Genomic DNA, 18,731 nt, shown 5'->3' with positions numbered 1-18,731 from the left:
AAAAAATAGATTGGGTGGGGTTCGACTGTCCTAATCTGTTCCCCGATCTAGTTTCTCACCTCCCCCTTCATCTCTCTAACTCTAAATTTCATCCTCCCAAACCCTAATTCTAGAATTTATGGGATTTGAGTGGTAGCATACCTTGAGTTGATTCCATCTTGGGAAAGATCTAATCCTTGCTCTAGGTGCCAGACTCGGTAGGGCCACGTGGTGCAGCCAGTGGGGAGGGTGGTGGGAAACCAAAGTGAATGAACCAAGGTTCACCGTGCCACCCCGAATCGCCCAGCTCGGGTCGTGGTGTACCGGACCGGAGGTGGACTGACACGGTTCCACTCAACATTTTGAGACCACCAAGGGAGATGGAGAGGAAGGAGAGAGAGTAAAAAAGAGAGAGGGAGGAAGGGAGGGAGAGGAGGAAGGGAGAGACCGAGGGAGAGAGAGAGGCTGAGAGAGTGAGAGGGAGGGGGCTTTCAAGCTCCCTCTCCTCTAGTGGTGGGTAACACGGGTGGATCATTTGAAAAATTTCGAAAAATAAAAAGTGAAGTCAGTAGCAACAGCTGCTAACTTCGCTTAAATTTTTTTGAGAAGGAATATAATGGGGACGAAGCCCCTATTACAAATTACTGGAGGAGAGGGGGCTCAAAAGCCCTCTCCCTCTCCCTCCCTCTCTCCCTCCCTCTCCCTCCCTCTCTCTCTTTTCCTCTCTCCAAACGAAACAGGGGCAGACATCCTATTACGTAGCGCAAGAGCCTCCCTCTCTCAGCCTCTCTCTCCCCCCTCCCTCTCCCTCCCTTCCTTTGCCTCTCCATCCCTCCCCCTATCTCTCTCTCTCTTTTCCTGTCTCCCCCCTTTGGTTTCTCTTGGTCGGTACATGTCGGAACGACACGTCACAGTATTGTACCATATCGTTGGCCTACCAGGTTCTAGTTTCGGTACTATGGATCTTGAAATGAACCATGTAAAGAAGCCATTAGCAAAGGCAATGAGGTCATTGTGGGTGGCCCTCTTGCAAATCTTCTCATAGGTGGGGTCTTGGAGATCCGACGAAGTAGGAGAGGAAGGGAGCGATGAGGAAGTAGGAGATCCAGTGAGGATACTCAGAGGAGGGGGTTGGGAGGTGAGGGTTTGGAGAGATTGGGTGGGTCTAGAAGGTGAGGGTTTGGGAGGATGGGATTTGAGAGGCAAGCATTTGGGTGGAAAAGAGAGGGAGGGAGAGGAGGAAGGGAGGGAGAGGGAGGGAGACTTAGGAGGAGAGAGAGAGGCTGAGAGAGTGAGAGGGAGAGGGCTTTCAAGCCCCCTCTCCTCTGGTGGTGGGTAATAGGGGTGAATCACATGAAAAATTTCAAAAAATAAGAGGTGAAGTTAGCAACAGCTGCTAACTTTGCTTAAAATTTTTTGAAAAGGAATATAATGGGAACAAAGCCCCTCCCTCTCATTGCTGGAGGAGAGGGGGCTCGAAAGCTCCCTCCCTCTCCCTCTCCCCCTCCCTCCCTCCCTCTCACTCTTTTCCTCTTTTCTAAGAAAATAGGGGCAGGCATCCTATTACGCAGCGCTAGAGCCTCCCTCTCCCTCCCTTTCTCTCTCCATCCCTCCCTCTCCCTCCCTTCCTTTCTCTCTCCATCCCTCCCTCTATCTTTTTCTCTCTTTTCCTCTCTCCCCCTTTGGTTTCTCTTAGTCGGTACATGTTAGAACGGCATGTCACAGTACTGTACCATACCACTGGCCTACCGGCATGGGTTCCAGTTTCGGTGCTATGGACCTTGAAATGAAATATGTAAAAAAGCCATTAGCAAAGGCAATGAGGTCATTGTGGGTGGCCCTCTTGCAAATCTTCTCATAGGCGGGGTCTTGGAGATCCGGCGAAGTAGGAGAGGAAGGGAGCGATGAGGAAGTAGGAGATCCAATGAGTATACTCAGGGGAGGGGATTGGGAGGTGAGTGTTTGGAGAGATTGGGCGGGTCTAGAAGGTGAGGGTTTGGGAGGATGGGATTTGAGAGGCAAGCATTTGGGTGGAATTTAAGGGGCTTTGGAGGGGTTGGAGAGGTTTTGGGTTTGCAGTTTTGTGAGGGATGGGTGGTGAGGCAAGGGTTTGAGAGGCGAGTTGAGATGGGAGGGTTTTGGGAGAGGGATGTGAGAAAAATGAGACTAGAGATGTGGGACCATGGGAGGCAAAATTGTGAGGGATGGGCTGCCTTAGACCATCTTGTCTTGAACACTGAATGGGCCAGATGTTGAACTAATGGGCTAGGGTTGAATCAACTTAGATATTAAACGAGTCTAGCTGGGTTAGACGTGTCAGAACCCTTAATGTGAACTTGACCTTTTTAAAAAAACAAGTAAAACGGGTTTACCTATTCAGGACACAAACCTGTTTAAACCAAACCCAAACCTATTTATCTTATCAGTTGCAGGTTGGGTTGACAGGTCAGGTATGGATTGTGCTACCCCTATCGGCAAGAACTTTGGAGCCTGTTAGCAACAAAGTTTACAGTAACTTTAGCAACTCCAAATAACAAAAATTTGCTTCCTTATAATGCTTTAACTAGGCTTAAAACTGAAAACTGTTGTTTAGCTTCAATTATAACTAGCCAAAACCAAGGAACATGCTTTTTTAAAAAGAAACCAATGTAATTTTTAAAGAATTTATAATATTACTGATAATTCTTGAACAAAATGAATGAAAGATTGGAAATATTTCGAAAATGCTTAAACATCATGCCATCATAAATCATGATTTTAAATGTTAGTTGTTTTTATCAATTACTGTTGTCCAATATACGGAGAATCAGGTTTATATGACTTCATAAATTCCAAAATGCATAACATGGATGCATATATAGAGTTAATGTTATATACTTCTTCAGAACTCGTAAGCAATTCATGTTACTCTGTTAATGCCATCAGGTACGTTACTGTACAGCACTATGATTATGTATGTGCATGCCATCAGTTTCTTGATTGTCCTATGCATCTTGATACTCATGTTGGAGGCAGTGATAATAGCATATTGACCTGAATGTAACGCTTCGATTCCCTTCCCCACTGAATTCTGACCATAACAATCCCTCCCTCCCTCCCTCCCTCCCCCCCTCCCTCTCTCTCTATCTCTCTCTATCTCCACAACTGATTGTGGTTCACACCATGCCTCCCTTTTTGCTCATCCCCCTAGTTTTGTGCTTGGCCTGTAGGTGCCTGGGATGGATGCCTGTGAAAATTCCACATCCTTCCGCATAGAGACATCGTCGGATCTCTGATGTAGCAAAGTTAGAAGATCAAGCTTTGTTACTGAAAGCATAGCACCTGATGGAAGAGAATAAATTTTAAAGTTTCCATTTTTAGTTTTAGTTTAGTTTGCTTTATTTTCAGTTTGATAGGGTTTTAAGACTCTTACGGAGTCCTTTTATCAACCTTGGTTTCTTGGTGGACCAGGGTTCAAACTAGATTTTTTAGATGCTCGGTGCATGGTGAGCCTTCATCAATCCCAAAATGTTGCAAGCTAATCACCATCTATAGATCTATCAAGTTTCTAGGGCCAGCGTGGAATAAGAGATGGTTTAATGGTTCTTGAAACTTGTATGGTGAGACTCAGGCATGGTATGCTGAACTGATATCGGTAGGCATACCGGTCGCCTACTGGACCGGTTTGGAACTGGTTTGGACCGGTTTGGGACTGGTCATAACACAATGCGCGCTGTGGCGAACCGGTGCGAACCGATCAAACTGGTCATAACACAACGCACGCTGTGGCGAACCGGTGCGAACCGGTGAACCGGATGGAACTGTCCGGTTTCGTCGGGTACGCATCTAGTACCAGTCGATTCGGGCCGGTTTTGTCTTGGTACCACTTGGTTTTGGCCCAATAGGGCTCAGAATCATTTTTTAAGGCTGAACTGGACCGGTCAGAGACCGGACCGGTTTGGTACGAGCTGAACCGGCCGGTATGGGCCGGTTCAGTATACCTTGGACTCAGATTTCCTAAATTTGATAGTCAGGATCTTTTAAGATGGGTTTTCTAAGCAGAACAATTCAAGGAAGTCAACAATGTTCCAAAGGATCACATGGTATCTTGGGCTTGCATTCCTTGGGGATGCCATCCTGTAGAGAATTGTGACAGGACTATTTTTGCCACAGTTCACTGCGCTTTTTATGACTAATTTGGCCATCTTGATTATGCAAGTTCGAGGAGCACTCAAAGCTGCACCAATTTGGAATTCTTTCGGAATGCCAAACACAATTTGAGGGAGAGTTGCCAATTGGGTACCTGAATTTTTTTGTGGGAAGTCTCCAAGATGAAATCAAGGTTGGAATGAAGGTCCTTCAAGCAATAACTCTCCAACTAGCATTTTTCTTGGATTGTCTTCAAGAGGAATATGTGTAAAGATTGTGCCCTTCCAGTAGAGAATTTGACTTTTGCCAATGTGCACCAAAGGAGAAAGGGCTATCGTTTAACTATGATGGAAAGTTTAGCTTTGGACACCAATGCTTGGAACTTTGGTATTAATCGGAGCAATCTGGATGAAGCTAGTAATGTATGTCGGCAATGGATGTTTTTGACAATGCTTGAGGGAGAATGTTGTTTAAGGGCATGGGGATGTCACATTATCTATCCTTTCCCTTTTTGATGTAATTTATTTTTCAATAATCATGTTTTTTGGCCTGGTTATTCCATAAGAATATATGGCGTGATCTGATCCCATTTCCTTAAGATATGGTTGGATGGGATTCTGTAGAGTATCAAATGTCTAGTTTGCATATTTTAGTGAGTCAATCGCCTCTATTTAAATAATTATGTGCTCTATTTTGAGAAGAATAAAGAGAAACAATGTTTTAATGGAGGTTAACTACACTTGAAATCATCACTACGAGATCCAAATCCCTTGCAAGTGATCCATCTTCTTCCCCCTGTATGATTTCCATTTGCCACAATGATTATATGAATGTACATACCTGAGATTGTAGTGTACATGGACTTGGTTGCTGATCATCTCCACTAACTGGTACAGTGGGCATGCAAGGTTGAAGTTTCCATGCTTGATCTCTTGCTCATTGGTCTTCTCCTATTATTATTGTTATTGTTGTTCATTATACATACACAATATCATGGCCATTATTATCCAATCATACATGCAATATTTTGAAATTGATGTTTTCAGTTATTTCTAGAAGGTCTGGGTTGATAAATTTTAGTCCGTGCAAGATTAATGGTGTCCTTCAAGCATTGACGCACGATGTGTTACCTCTTGATACTTATTTATGCATGATCTTGCAGGTTCTATACTCTCATGGTATTGTCTACTGCATTGTTTGGAAAACCTGCATTTAGGAATCTAATATGCAATGGTCTTGTCCTTGCTGAGGACGGGAAGAAAATGAGCAAAAGGTTGAAGAATTATCCCTCGCCTATGGAAGTCATAGGTGATTATGGAGCGGTACGCCTATGTCAGCAACATAGTACTTCCAAAAGATTTGTTTGTAGTTATATTTCTTTTGTTTCATCTTGCATGTTGCTTGTTTTAGATGTAGAAAAACTTAGGGGTAATATCTTTTTTCTGCAATTATATTTCTTGTAGTTTTACATTTGTTTCATACAGGATGCTCTGCGATTATACCTCATAAATTCACCAGTTGTGCGTGCAGAACCTTTGAGGTTCAAAAAAGATGGCGTATATGGTGTTGTAAGTGTTGCCATATATTCTTCATTTCATTACAATTCTTTTCATGAAACTGTCATGCCTTTAAGTTACTATGTTTTTCTTCATCTGTTATTAAAACTTTCAGATATTTGCTCTGTTTTTCTCCATTCTTTGGTTCAAGCAGGTGAAAGATGTCTTCCTTCCGTGGTATAATGCATATAGATTTCTTGTTCAAAATGCAAAAAGACTGGAAGTTGAGGGTTTTGAACCATTTATTCCTATTGATTATAATACTCTTCAAAAATCTTCAAATGTGCTTGACCAGTGGATCAACTCTGCTACTGAAAGTCTTGTTCACTTTGTCCGCCAAGAGATGGATGCATATCGGTTGTACACGGTTTGTATGCATGCCTTAGTTAAATTATTGACTGTAACACATAGTCTCTTTTATTTTTTAGCTAATGCTTTTGATTTTGTGCATTGTGCAGGTTGTACCATATCTTCTAAAATTTATCGATAATCTTACAAATATATATGTGCGTTTTAACCGTAAGAGGCTAAAAGGGCGTACTGGAGAGGAGGATGGCAGGATTTCACTTTCCACTCTTCATCATGTAAGAAAATTCTCCCTTTTTCTTCTCTGTATTGTTTGGACGTGCATACTCATGGCTTGCAATCATTTAGAAACTTATGTATGGTATAATGTACTGCTAGTTGTTCCTTTTGAATTCTGCACCTTATTAGGTGTTTTGTTTTGTTTTTTTTTAGAGTTTGCAAATTTAAAAATTTGCCTAAGTCTGTGTTATAATAGATTATCTGTTAAATTGTAAGATTTACTGCATTGACACGTGGGTAGGATGATTTTTTGCCAACAGCATTCATGGTATAATGTGATTTTCCAAAATAATGTTGCCAATCTGTAGGCATATGATCTTTTGACATGTTCTCTTGTCAGTTGCTGTGTCCAATCCAATCCAATTATATGATCTCGAGCCTCAACTTTATGAATCTCACTGTTATGTAATGCTTCTTAGTAATGAATTAGATTTATGACGTCTCATACCAAATAGCAATGGGAAGTGCTATGCCAATACCCAACTTGGTTCATTTCATTCTTGTTTATTCTTTCTAGTAGATTCTGTTGTTTTATATGCTTGTTATGTATGCCACAAAGACATTCCATCTTTACCCTTAAGATCACTTCTCGTGTAACATGTTATATTACAATTTACAAGGCAACCAGCTTTAGTGATCTTAGCTTATGATTGTGTGCAACAGGTGCTTTTAACTACTTGTAAAGCAATGGCTCCATTTACACCATTCTTCACTGAGGTTCTTTATCAAAATTTGCGCAAGGTTTCTGTCGGATCCGAGGAAAGCATTCATTACTGTAGTTTCCCTTCAACAAGAGGGAAGGTGATAATGCTCTTCCATAGTCTTCCTGTCGATTATTCATCTATCACTGTCGATTTTTTGCCCTTTATCTTATTATGCATTTGAACAATTATACTGCGACATTGTCAGAGAGAGGAACGCATTGAACAAAGTGTTACAAGGATGATGACTGTCATCGATCTTGCCCGTAACATTCGGGAGCGTCATAACAAGCCTCTTAAAACACCACTCAAGTACGATTGCTTGTGCTCATATTTACTCTAATACCAACCATCTCTTGTTTGTTTTAAGACTAACCTTTATATATTTACTCAAATTCAGAGAGATGGTGGTTGTTCATCCTGACAGTGACTTTCTTGAAGACATCGCAGGGAAACTAAGAGCGGTTTGTAGAAATAGTAACCCATTTTTTTATAAATTAAATAGTGTTTTCTTTTAAATTGCTCTTTTGTTTTGACTTTTGGACATAAGGCTGTTATTATTCTCTAGAGATGGTGTATGTAAATTTTCTCTTTAACAGTCATGCATAATAGTCTGTTTTCTTTCAAAGGTCTAGATTTCATATTAACCAACATTTTTGGCTTTGATGAAGCTTCACATTTGTATGCACTGCACCTGCTGGCCATTTGCCCCCAATTCCCTTAATACATATCAATTGTTAAAATGAATTTCATTGAGAAAGTAGGCAGTAATAATAAAAATATATAGCATGTGTCATATACCCTTGCTCTAAGAAACTAAGTAGATTGTTTTTAACTCTAGTAACATCCTCTAAAATTGTTTCTCTTGTGATCTCTTATCTCCTTGTCCTTCCAAGTCCTCTTTGGTCCTCTCTTCTGTTATGTTGGTGTAGGAAACACCAAACCCATCACAGTCATGCTCTGATTTGCTCATTTCAATCTTCTTTATATTTTTAAATCCACCTGAACACCCTATTCATTGTTCCATTCATCTAGTGCTTATGTACCTTTGCATTTCCTAACTTTCATTGATGTAGTAATTTTGTTATTGTGACTCTGTGCTATACTGCTTATTACTAGTAGAAATATAGGAATTTAATAAAGCAAAAAGTGAAAACAGGTTGTTTATATTGGAAGTTGGTTTTCATGTTGGAAATTCCTATCCTCCAGTGTCTTCATTATCATTGTAAGATGTACCCCCTATTATGCAATTTCTTAGAATATGCAATTTCTTAGAATATGCAATTTCTTCATTATCAGGCATTGTAAGATGTACCCCCTATTATGAGTAACAACTATTACGGTTCCTTCTTGACCATCAAAAAACCGTTTAGTTAGTTTAATAAACAAGAAAAGACTTATCTTTCACTTATTTTTAAATAAGTAGCTTCTTTGCTCCTGAGATAAGGTGATATATTTGGTAGTATATGCAGATATGTAGTTGTATGTACAACTCTGTGCAGCTCTATTTGCTTATTTTGTAAATTTTCTATATCCTATGTAACTTCTGCATTCTTGAATCTTTATGATGTTTTCATGTTATTTTTTTTTAGATTGAACTCTTATTTTATCGGAAATCTGGTTTCTTTTGTAGTATGTGATGGAAGAACTCAATATAAAATCAGTGGTCCCATGCAATGATCCTTTGAAATATGCTTCTTTACGTGCGGAGCCTGATTACAGGTATGTTATGGATTCTCTAGTAATTCCATGCTCTTTCCATTATTTATTATATTATTTTAATTTCTTCTATGTTTTCTCTTAGTGTACTTGGTAAACGACTTGGAAAAGCCATGGGAACTGTTGCCAAGGAGGTTAAGGCAATGTCACAGGCCGACATCTTAGCATTTGAAAGATCTGGAGAAGTTACCTTCTCTGGGCACTGTTTGAAGTTGACTGATATCAAGGTCCTTCCTCATATACTTGCAATCATAATACATTACTTTTCAATTTCCATTCATTTAGACATTGTATCTGTATGGAAAACATTCTTTGAGATTTTTGAGAGATAACCTTCTTTTTTTGTCTTTTGAGAACTGGGTTATAAGTATTTTTCATCCAGTAGCTACATGATTTGGTAAGTGTTAATGGTCGTATGGTATATGTTGTTGGAGGAACATTATGATACTGCAGGAAGTTGATTTTGTAGTTACAAGTCCCAAATGTGAAGCTCAAAAGATTTTGTAAACCACTTATATCCGATTAAAGTTTGCCTTAAAGATTTGGATCTTTTCTTGCAATTGTTTTTGAGCAGTAGACAAGCCTCACACATTTCAATTAATACTACTTTACGATTCTTCATGGTCATCATTGGACCATTTTTTTTTTGCCCAAATACCATTTATATTTAGCATGTCCAATAAATGGCTTTTTTATATGCTGCTTCTTTCTCTGTGTTATGCTTTTTCCCTTGTAAAAGTTTTATAGCTTCTATGTATTTAAAAGATGTTGTTTGACATTATTATATAACTAAAAACTTGTTAATGTTGAAATCCTATTTTACTACTATGATATCAATAATTGTGTTTGCGATGCTTACTGCACTATAAAGTGTTTTTTATTTTTTTTGAGATCGATAGTCTTTTCGTATAAGGGGCCATTTCTTGGGGCATTGGTAAAAGGCCTGTTCTGACAAGTGCAATGTGCAGTGGTAGGCATTTGTGTCCTGGGGCAGCTACTTTGTACCCCCCCCCCCCCCCCCCCCCCCCCCCCAAAAAAAAAAAAAGAAAAAAAAAAGAAGAAAAAGCCAAAGGTTGAATCTGTCCCCAGTCTGCCTCTCCTAGAACCCTGAATTGCCCAGATTCTGGGTAATGACCCTTTTTTTTGATAATCTTTTCATGTATTAAGAAGTTTATACTTTATTCATTTCTCATCTCTATCTTGGATTTGGAAATAAATGTAATAATGAACCAACACTCTAAGAAATTCAATCTGCTCATTTTTAATATTAACACCTGTTATTTATGTTTGCCAAGCATGTATTGTTATGGAATTATTGGTTAATGGAGATATTGCTTAAATTTGAGTTTACCACAACATATTTATTATGTCTTATTGTTGATGGTTTCCATTTGTCATTGTTTGGTTTCCTTTTGCCTAGATAGTGAGGCCATCGTATATTTTCACTGGAACATAAAAAACATCGACATTGTGCTCCTTGTTGGAATAAATAGTGCAGCGATCAGAAAATTCATGGATCTCCAAGATGCTTAATTACATTTTGTCTCATTTGTAATGTGGAAACTTCATGAAAAGCTAATGGAAAATTTTATTACACTTTCAGATAGTGAGGGAATTCAAGTGTCCTGCCAATGTAAAGGAGAAAGAAATAGATGCTTCTGGCGATGGTACGAGATGATTCCTCTTCTTTTAACAACCTACTGTAACTTAAGGTGCTAAGTAATTTATTCTGTTCTGTTTAGGTGATGTTTTGGTTGTATTGGATTTACAAGCTGACGAGTCATTGTTTGAGGCAGGGGTTGCTCGCGAGGTAAAATATGGCAATTTTGGGTGCAGTTAGTTTTATTTGAAAATAGTCTAATAAGTCCTGTAAATTATTATCTCATTATTTCGTTCTTCCAGAAGAGCACAGTTTTTGGTCCACAACAGTGTCATGGGCAACTTATTGATAGATTTGAAATGAATTTGTCTGCATGGTGCAAATAAAAAAACCAGTCTAATCTACATTAAATGTAAAATTTGGGAAAGCTATAATCTTACACTGGCATAAGCCTTATGTCTAATTGCTGGTTGGATCATTCTTAGTAGTGAGTGAGAGAGAGAGTACTGATTTTCAGAACACAAAAATATGGTAAATAGCCAAAAGGATCTGAATTTCTTATATCTACATACTTAGGTACATAAAGGTCTTTTATATATGAATGTTTCACTTATGAAATCTTTCATGATAGTGAGATCAACATCAAAGCTTAAATTTGTAATCTTGGAACAGGGCAAACTGACTTGAGATGTTGGTCGAATGATTGGAAAATAATTCCTTTGAGTTTATGGATTTTTGGTTTAAACAATCCTAGTCTTCTAAAAGATTGATCATGAACCTAGTTGGGGATGCAAACAAGCCAAACCAAGCTGGGTAGTAAGCTGCTTTTGTTAGGGTCATTATATGTTTGGAGTTAATCGAGCTTGAGCTGTGTTCTAGCCGAGCTTGATAACACATGTTCAAGCTTGGCTTGTTTCATAATCTGAACTAGCTTTCTATTGAGGCAAGCGAACCTGCTGTTTTTTTTTCTTTGGTATATGCTTTAAAAAAGGCTTCAGCTTGGCCGTCTCCTAGCTGAATGAACTTAGCTCCACATCCACCTTTAAAGTTCTGTTTTGGGGTTTTTTTCACTAATCAGAGGCCACTTTTCATCTCCTGCCTTCTCATCTTCCATTACAGGTCCTCCCATGTCCTCACCTTGCTACTCTATCACTTTAATTTTTTATACATTTTAATTGTCTGTGATTATGAGTTTTTAATTTGTTTATTGACATCATAAGGATTTGTGAATCTGTGTGGAGTCTGAACGAACTGTTAATGCCCCCCCCCCTCTCTCTCTCTCTTCCTGTTTAGAAATCTGTTTGGATTTTAATTTTTACATTGTTAAAGTCCACATTACAGCTTTCCAGCCACTTGTTTGGAACCTGTTGGGTAGTTTATTATTGAAATATTAATGTATATTGTCTAATTTGTCAATATTATGTATCATTAACACTATTAGTTGGTGCAGTTATTTATCATAATTAGCTCAAAAAATTGATCCCTCATACTTACGGATTGTGAAAAGGAAGTACTCAGGCGAGTGAGGTGACAAGGCTAAAATGTCATTTACACTGTCCTAATCCTAAAATAGGTCTTATTCCAACCTTCAACCATACGGTATATTCAACTAATCAAACAACATGGTGCCTCTAACTTGCTAACGACATAAAATGAGAATGTAAAGGCACTATATTTTTAAATGATTACTTGTCATATGATGATATTCCCTTGGCAAGTCCGTGGGATACTTTGTTCATTATCTTGATTGCTAGGATGACCTAGCCTTTTCTTCTTCACCTTTGGGTTGCAAATTAGAATAAAGGTGTTTCAACAAAACACCCATTGAAGTCATCAGTGGAGATGTTTAGCTATGCTCTGCATCAAAATTCTGCTTTCAGAAGAATGCCCAAGATGACTACGTACTTGTTTATTGTAGTAACTTCCATTTCTATTAATATGTTTTGGCAGAAACTTTAGCATTTGTTCATTTTATTGTCCTGTTATCAATGTATACTTTTATATTGTTTGAGGTTGGACATCTAAAGGATCTTCATGCCATTATGATTACTATATGCTGTGCATGATAGAATAAATTTCTGATTCTTGACTAGCCTGTAAATTTCCTTATCCCAGGTTGTTAACAGAGTCCAGAAGTTACGAAAGAAAGCTGGACTGGAACTGACTGATATTGTGGAGGTTTACTACAAACCTCTAGACAATGACAAAAATATTCTGGAGAATGTTGTAAACTCACAGGTATGACCTTGGTAATTTTGAGTAACATCCTGCAGGTTCTTTGTTGCAACTTGGTAATTGTTTAGTAGTGAACCAGAAAAGTTTCTCACTTTCTGTTCCTCTTTGTGCAGGAGCAATACATTAGGGAAGCATTGGGTTCTCCTTTACTTCATCATTCTTGGACTCCATCAGATGCTGTGAGTGTTAGAAACAGAAGCTTTTTTGATGGCTAAGAGCTTTTCTGATGATCAAAATTATGCTAATGTATCTTGAATCAACATTCACCAACTTCTTAGTATCCTTAATTTTCATAGCTTTTTTTTCCTTTGATGAGTGAGTGATACTGGGACTTTTTAAGTTTGCTTTTTGTTCAAACAAAAATAGCGGTGCAGAAATCTTAATGCCAGCTTGTGAAATCCAAAGAATGCTCGTGTAATATTAAACTGCTTGTGAATTTTGAAATATGGGCCGCCAAACCTAACTTACTGTAAATTTGCAACTATTACCTGCAAAGCCCTTTGATATTATAATTAAACTGCTTAAAACTTGACTTCGCTATTATCTTCTTGGCTCCAGTACCTGTTGTGTTTTCTTAAATTTGGATGAGGATTATTATTACATTCAAAATGAACCTATCACCAGTGAAGTTATGGTTACTTGCAGGTCATATTTTGCCAGGAAGAATTTCGTGGGGTATCTGGGGCATCGTTTGTCATCAGCTTTGCAAAGCCTACTCTGGTGTTTGATTCTGATGCTATTCTTGCATTATTTTCAGGTCCTTTATTGGAGTTCTACTATTCCTGTATTCAAACACTCTTGACGCAAAGCTTTAAGATTGTTACTCTTCTTATATATTTCTCCTCTCCTTCTCAGGAAACAAAAAGCATGCTGATGCTTTACAGATATATCTATCATCAAGGGATCTTTTCAATTTGAAGTTGGAGTTTCAAGTCGGGAATGGAAAGGTTAGCATCTCCCTTATCCATCATATTGCTTTTTTTTGTCATATACAGATATGAAGTTGGGATTTGTTTACCCCGTTTTGTTTGCATAAAATTTAACTGTCACAAATGGGTGGTTATTTACTTGGCCCATGCAGATCAAGATAGATTGTGTGAAGGATCAGCCAGCAGTTGATTTGGAATTGGGAAAACATATCTTTTTGAGCGTTGGGGATTACTTCTTGAGCAGAAAACAGTAATTTATTTCAAGAAAACAGTAATTTATTTCAAAGGTTGAGCTCATTTAGTCTATACATTCTGCACAATTATTTTGACTCCGCAGGAGAGGCCGTATTGTTATGATTTTCTCTATAATCTCTACAACTACTTTCAAGGCATGATAGAGGGTTTTGCCTGTGTCATGCACTGCTGCAACCAATGCTCAAGTCTCCTGCAATTCTGCAACAATTTTTTATAGTGCAATTTGTATAGCATTTTCTGTCACCGTTCTTATATGCATGTGTTTGATTTGTGAGGCGCCAATTATCATCAGTTTTGAATTCTCTATGATCCTGTACTCAATAATGGTTTAGTTGGATGTATGGATGAGGACTATATTAGTGAATACATGTTCATCCCAAGGTTTCTGATGCACTGCTATTTCCAATTCTCAAATGACCTGCAAAGTTTTTTTATAGTGCAATTTATGTAACATTTTCTTTGTTGCAAGCATATGAATACACGTGAGGTTGATTTGTCAAATGCCATATTTGCTCGGATTGATTACGTTGACAGGTCTGTTTGGGAAAACCAACTAATCAATGAACTGTCTTTTCTCAAAAAATCAATGAGTGTTGGATGACGAGGCAAGCTTATTAGTATTAGCAGAAAAATTTGGTATGTTCTTGCTGTTCCAATGAATATTGTTAGCACGAATGATGAACACAGCATGTCCATTCATTGAACATGTGTTGTAACGGACCATCCTAGAAAATCTGAGATTAATGGATGTCTCTAGTTGTCTAGTTTTTATGTTGCATGCAAGCAAATGTATATCGGATATGCTATTTGCACATTTGCATATCATGAAAAATATGTAGTGGGGATGATCCCACTTATGGCTATGCTGTTATCTAAGATTGGTTTACGCACTTGGGATTTTTGGTTAAGTGCGGATTTCTATATTAGCAGACTGATCAATAGTTCATGTGATTGCTTAAAAAGATCTGAACTAGTCTCCATTTAGATGACCTAAATGCTACATAGCATTATCTCTTGCCTTGTATTTCTGGCACAACATTGCATTTCACCTTGTAAATTGGTTTGTAGACCCTTGCGGCTTTTTTGATTGCCTGCAATTGATTAAATAACTTGTTCCTTTTTTGGGTACTTCTTTGTCACAATCTTCTCCCCATATCTTTATAGTTACATAATTAATGTGTTTTTATTTGAAAATATTACCTTGTTGAAAAGTATTGGGATTTGTAAGTGATGTTATAGCCAATTTCTCCCCTTCAAGGTTATTTTCCCTCTTGAAGAAGTGTGGCCTGTGGGGAGTTCTACCCTGTTGGTGGATATAATGGTGATGGTTCTTTTCTCATCGGAGATGTCCAACTGATTTTCTTTTGAATATTGAACGCCTCCTCACCAGGACTAAAATCAGATTACTACCAAACTTTAGTATTGTATGCATGGTCTGTCGTACCGGTCCGTACTGGCCGGTATGGGCCGGTCCGGTCTGGGACCGGTACCGGATCAGCGTGGAATCCGGTACCGGTAGTTTATTGTTGAAGAACCGGTACGGAATCGGTATGGACCGGTTCGGGCCGCCGACCGGTACCAGTACGGTGGATCTTGATTGTATGACTTATCTATTCATATTCCTTGTTATTGTAGCCAACAAGGATGTGTTTCACTTTGTTCACCTAGTTTATCTTTTCATGTCAATAAATATACAATTCATGGCCACATCCTGCATGAGGCCTTGTAGTGGTCTCCTCCTCCACAGCGAAGCCAAACCCTTGCTTTGAATAGATGGAGGTGAGGTTTTGGAGGACCCGAGAGGTTGTAGGATGAGATGGTGGTCAGTATGGCTGGGGTTGCAGCAAGTAGTCCGCGGCCATACCTGAGCAGTTTCTCAGATTTCAATGCGACATGCCCAGGGAGGTGGCAGTGTCTTCGTGATGGCTTTTTGACTACTTCGGCAAAGGAGCTTCGCTTCTGGAGTGGTGGTGGGTGGGATGGTAAGGATGCCTAGTCTTTCTATAGTCATTACTTTTCAGATACGTCCTTCGATTTCTTATTAAGGTTTCTTAGAAAAATCAAAACTACAATCAGAGTCTGTCGCAGCTAACTAATGGAGACAATATTCTTTGGAAGAGAACTGTTGATCTGGTTCATAATTTATTGGGAAAAAGAAAATCAACAATCAGCAATTTCTCCATCTATCAAGATGCAAGTTGGATTTGAGGGGGTGCTTTGATACAAATAATTTTTTATAGTTGTTGCTCTGTGTCTTTTATGATAGACATAAATTTGCTTGCTTGAGTCTGTCGAGAACATTATGCCTATGTTGCAAGACTTCGTTCTCAATATAAGTTTCCATTTCTGAAGATAGGGTCTTGTTAATGAATGACCTGGGGCATTTGTTAAGAATCAGTTATGATACATGCATGGTAACTAGAAATATTAGATTTGGAATAATTGAACTCAATTTTGTTCTAGAAAATCTGAAAATAGTTTTTTTTTTATCAAGATTTTTCTATTTCATTAAATCTTGGTCTATTAAACATTAAGAGGTGCCAATTGTGTCAAGTGTAAAGTTATTGTGGATTGGTTACTGTACCTGTAATTTGGGTTTATAGTAAGGCACCATTTCATTGCCAGTGATTCAATTGCCTAAAATTAAATTATAATTAGAATTGCAGCCATAGAAATGGGCTTTGTTTAGTTGACTATAATTGAAAACTGCATATGCAATAATAGCTCTCGAAAGAGATACCCTTACCCTGTTATTGAGGTAATAATATTACCTCTTGAGAAATGACGAACTGTTCATATTTTCATTACAATATGATACAATATTATAGGATAAAATGGAGAAGTAAATGAAGATAAAGTGGATGCATGCAAGAATGTTCATGGCTTGAGATTATAATCAATTGTAACATATGATCTAAGATCAGAGGTGTGACTAAATGAGAACTCATTTTGACTGGGGCCTGAAAATAAAAATGCACGAAGTCAAGAAATGCTACATTATTTCTTGACGCAATCACAATTAGTTCAAACAAGTTGTTCACTAAGATAATGACTTTGGATTAGATCAACAATTCTACATTATTTTTTGTTTTTAAATTGTGTCCAGTTTATTCACCATCAAACTACATTCTTGAGCTGAGTAGCTTGCAACGAAGCCATTGATTTTAGACCTTCAGAGAAATGTTTTACTCAACGGGTAGACGACGGAGCTTTGCCAGCAAGAAAGGCAGTGAAGAAAGCCAAGGAACTGCTTGGTTTGAACGTTGGCACATCATGGCCAGCTCCTCTAAATGTTGCAAAAGTTAGCCCCTCGTACTCTTGTAGCCATCCAGCCACCTGGGGACGAAATGTACCAGATTTTTGTTAGCACATCGGTTTACGTAGAATCGAAGTATGTGGTTTCATGCATGCGTGCACCTGTCGGCACTCGTATGCATGAATATGTCAGTGCATCATAAATCAAGTGATGTATGATTCACTGCAGCACCTGTTTCTTATGGTACCATGGCCTCCAGGGACCAACTGTAGGCAATCCTAGGGTGTCCAAACAGTATCTTGTTGACAGCACTGGGACTCTTCCATCTGTGTCACCACTGGACAAGCAAACAAGGATTTCATGGATGTCATGATCATGGAAATATTAACATAGTAAGCTGATGGATCATGGGATGTCAGCTTCGAGATCATACCTATAGACCCATATCCTGAGCCCTCCTGCAATCAGCTTCTTGTATATGGGGAGAACAGAGGGCATCGAGTCCTTCCACTCGTTAAAAATTTGTTTGCTGTGCTCAGTTTAAACATTTCTATAAGCACAATCACCAAAAATAAGAAAAACACACTCACACATAGAAAGAGAGAGAGAGAGAGAGTTACTTGCAGATGCTCCAGTTCCTGATGTTGTGGCCATCACTAGCATGGAGGGCCTTCTGAACATCTGGTCTGTTGTAGAAAGATGTTGTGTAACCATCAAGGCATGGATCGTAGCTACCCATGATCCCCGGTATCTAATCAATCATGTTAATCATAGTCAATCATTGTAGGCGCAGTAAAAAAATCCGATTTTTGGGTTATTATTATGCAGTAAACTCCTGAGATATTTAAAACAATTTTGCTTCTCTCACATTTTATATGGGAAATTCTTGAATTAAAATTGTATAGGATACCTAGTATCATAGCTCATAAAAATTTAAAAATCTCGATAAACATTGAAATGATCAAGCACTTTGCATATATTTCCATAAAATCATTATGATAACTTGGTATTTATTATTGAAATTGATACTGTTTATTTGATCACCATAATGTGTCCGCACTTCATAATGAAGAAGAATTATATATTTTATATGACTAAAAATAATCTTGTTTTGGTAGGTAATTTCAAATAATCATTCTTATTTGGAAATTTTCCCTTCAAAATAATTATCAATATTGCTCAGGCATTAGTCTTTTTTGTGAACTCTCAGAAAAATGTCAGATCCTTGTGGAAAACGGAGTGGTCTGTTGCAATATTTATAGGTAATTGGTGGTGGCAACTAAAACTGCAATCAACAAGTCTCTTACCATCTTGGAGGTGGACTTGAACATGAGTAGTCTTCTTCCACCATTGTTGGAACCTGATGAGTTCTGGATGCAGGTTGGAGTGTATAGACTGTAGATATCAATTTCACCATATTGTTTAAGGACCTCATCGACAGCATCCCGACATTTAGTGTTGTTCCATGGGTCATCACTGTCAAATTTGCAGTTATCTCTGGTGATGTCATGTGTTGCATCCGAGACGATGGCATGGCTCCAAGCATAATCCACCAAACCTTGCCAGTCATGACTATCAGAGGTTTCAGGATTACCCAACTACAAAAAACAGGAACAAGAATAGTGAACTCGAGTTAATGAGATCATGAGACATCCATCCATCAGACTACTTGTGTGTGAAAATTACCGCAGACATAACATACAAGGAGACAATCAAGAAAACCTTACAGCCTTGTTAGTTTCGGTATCCTTGACTATGAGAAACATGCGCCATTGACTCTTATCAGTC

The 18,731-nt window shown here is 38.4% G+C and overlaps 2 protein-coding genes across 2 annotated transcripts in view; one reads left to right on the top strand and one right to left on the bottom strand.

Annotated features, from left to right (window-relative positions):
- Window positions 1–14,121, top strand: part of LOC103697015 (isoleucine--tRNA ligase, cytoplasmic-like) — a 40,442-nt gene extending 26,321 nt beyond the window's left edge. The window contains 16 exon segments of the mRNA XM_039124645.1: window positions 5,270–5,429; window positions 5,592–5,675; window positions 5,818–6,030; window positions 6,122–6,247; window positions 6,912–7,049; window positions 7,158–7,261; window positions 7,350–7,413; window positions 8,583–8,671; window positions 8,754–8,895; window positions 10,272–10,335; window positions 10,411–10,478; window positions 12,384–12,506; window positions 12,617–12,682; window positions 13,149–13,260; window positions 13,359–13,450; window positions 13,585–14,121. Of these exon segments, the coding sequence (XP_038980573.1) occupies window positions 5,270–5,429; window positions 5,592–5,675; window positions 5,818–6,030; window positions 6,122–6,247; window positions 6,912–7,049; window positions 7,158–7,261; window positions 7,350–7,413; window positions 8,583–8,671; window positions 8,754–8,895; window positions 10,272–10,335; window positions 10,411–10,478; window positions 12,384–12,506; window positions 12,617–12,682; window positions 13,149–13,260; window positions 13,359–13,450; window positions 13,585–13,686 (1,747 nt within the window). The 3' untranslated portion in view covers window positions 13,687–14,121.
- Window positions 14,122–17,162: 3,041 nt separating this feature from the next.
- On the bottom strand, window positions 17,163–18,638 carry LOC120110106 (serine carboxypeptidase-like 31). Its single transcript, XM_039124043.1, has 5 exons — window positions 18,630–18,638; window positions 18,251–18,541; window positions 17,564–17,694; window positions 17,377–17,472; window positions 17,163–17,280 (listed from the first exon to the last, which is right to left on the bottom strand). The coding sequence occupies exons 1-5, from the start codon at window positions 18,636–18,638 to the stop codon at window positions 17,163–17,165; spliced, it is 645 nt and encodes a 214-aa protein (XP_038979971.1).
- Window positions 18,639–18,731: the final 93 nt, after the last annotated feature.

The sequence above is a fragment of the Phoenix dactylifera genome, chromosome 3, assembly GCF_009389715.1.
Source record: "Phoenix dactylifera cultivar Barhee BC4 chromosome 3, palm_55x_up_171113_PBpolish2nd_filt_p, whole genome shotgun sequence".
NCBI lineage: Eukaryota > Viridiplantae > Streptophyta > Magnoliopsida > Arecales > Arecaceae > Phoenix > Phoenix dactylifera.
The sequence above is the reverse complement of the archived record's forward strand: the minus strand, read 5'-3'. Positions and strand labels throughout refer to the sequence as shown.

What these genes read in the sequence shown, in the direction of transcription:
- LOC120110106 (XM_039124043.1), bottom strand. An exon ending in TCAAGTCCACCTCCAAGATG is followed by an intron (nt 17,695 to 18,250) that starts GTAAGAGACTTG and finishes ATGATTGATTAG; the next exon opens with ATACCGGGGATCATGGGTAG. An exon ending in CTCAGGATATGGGTCTATAG is followed by an intron (nt 17,281 to 17,376) that starts GTATGATCTCGA and finishes TTGCTTGTCCAG; the next exon opens with TGGTGACACAGATGGAAGAG.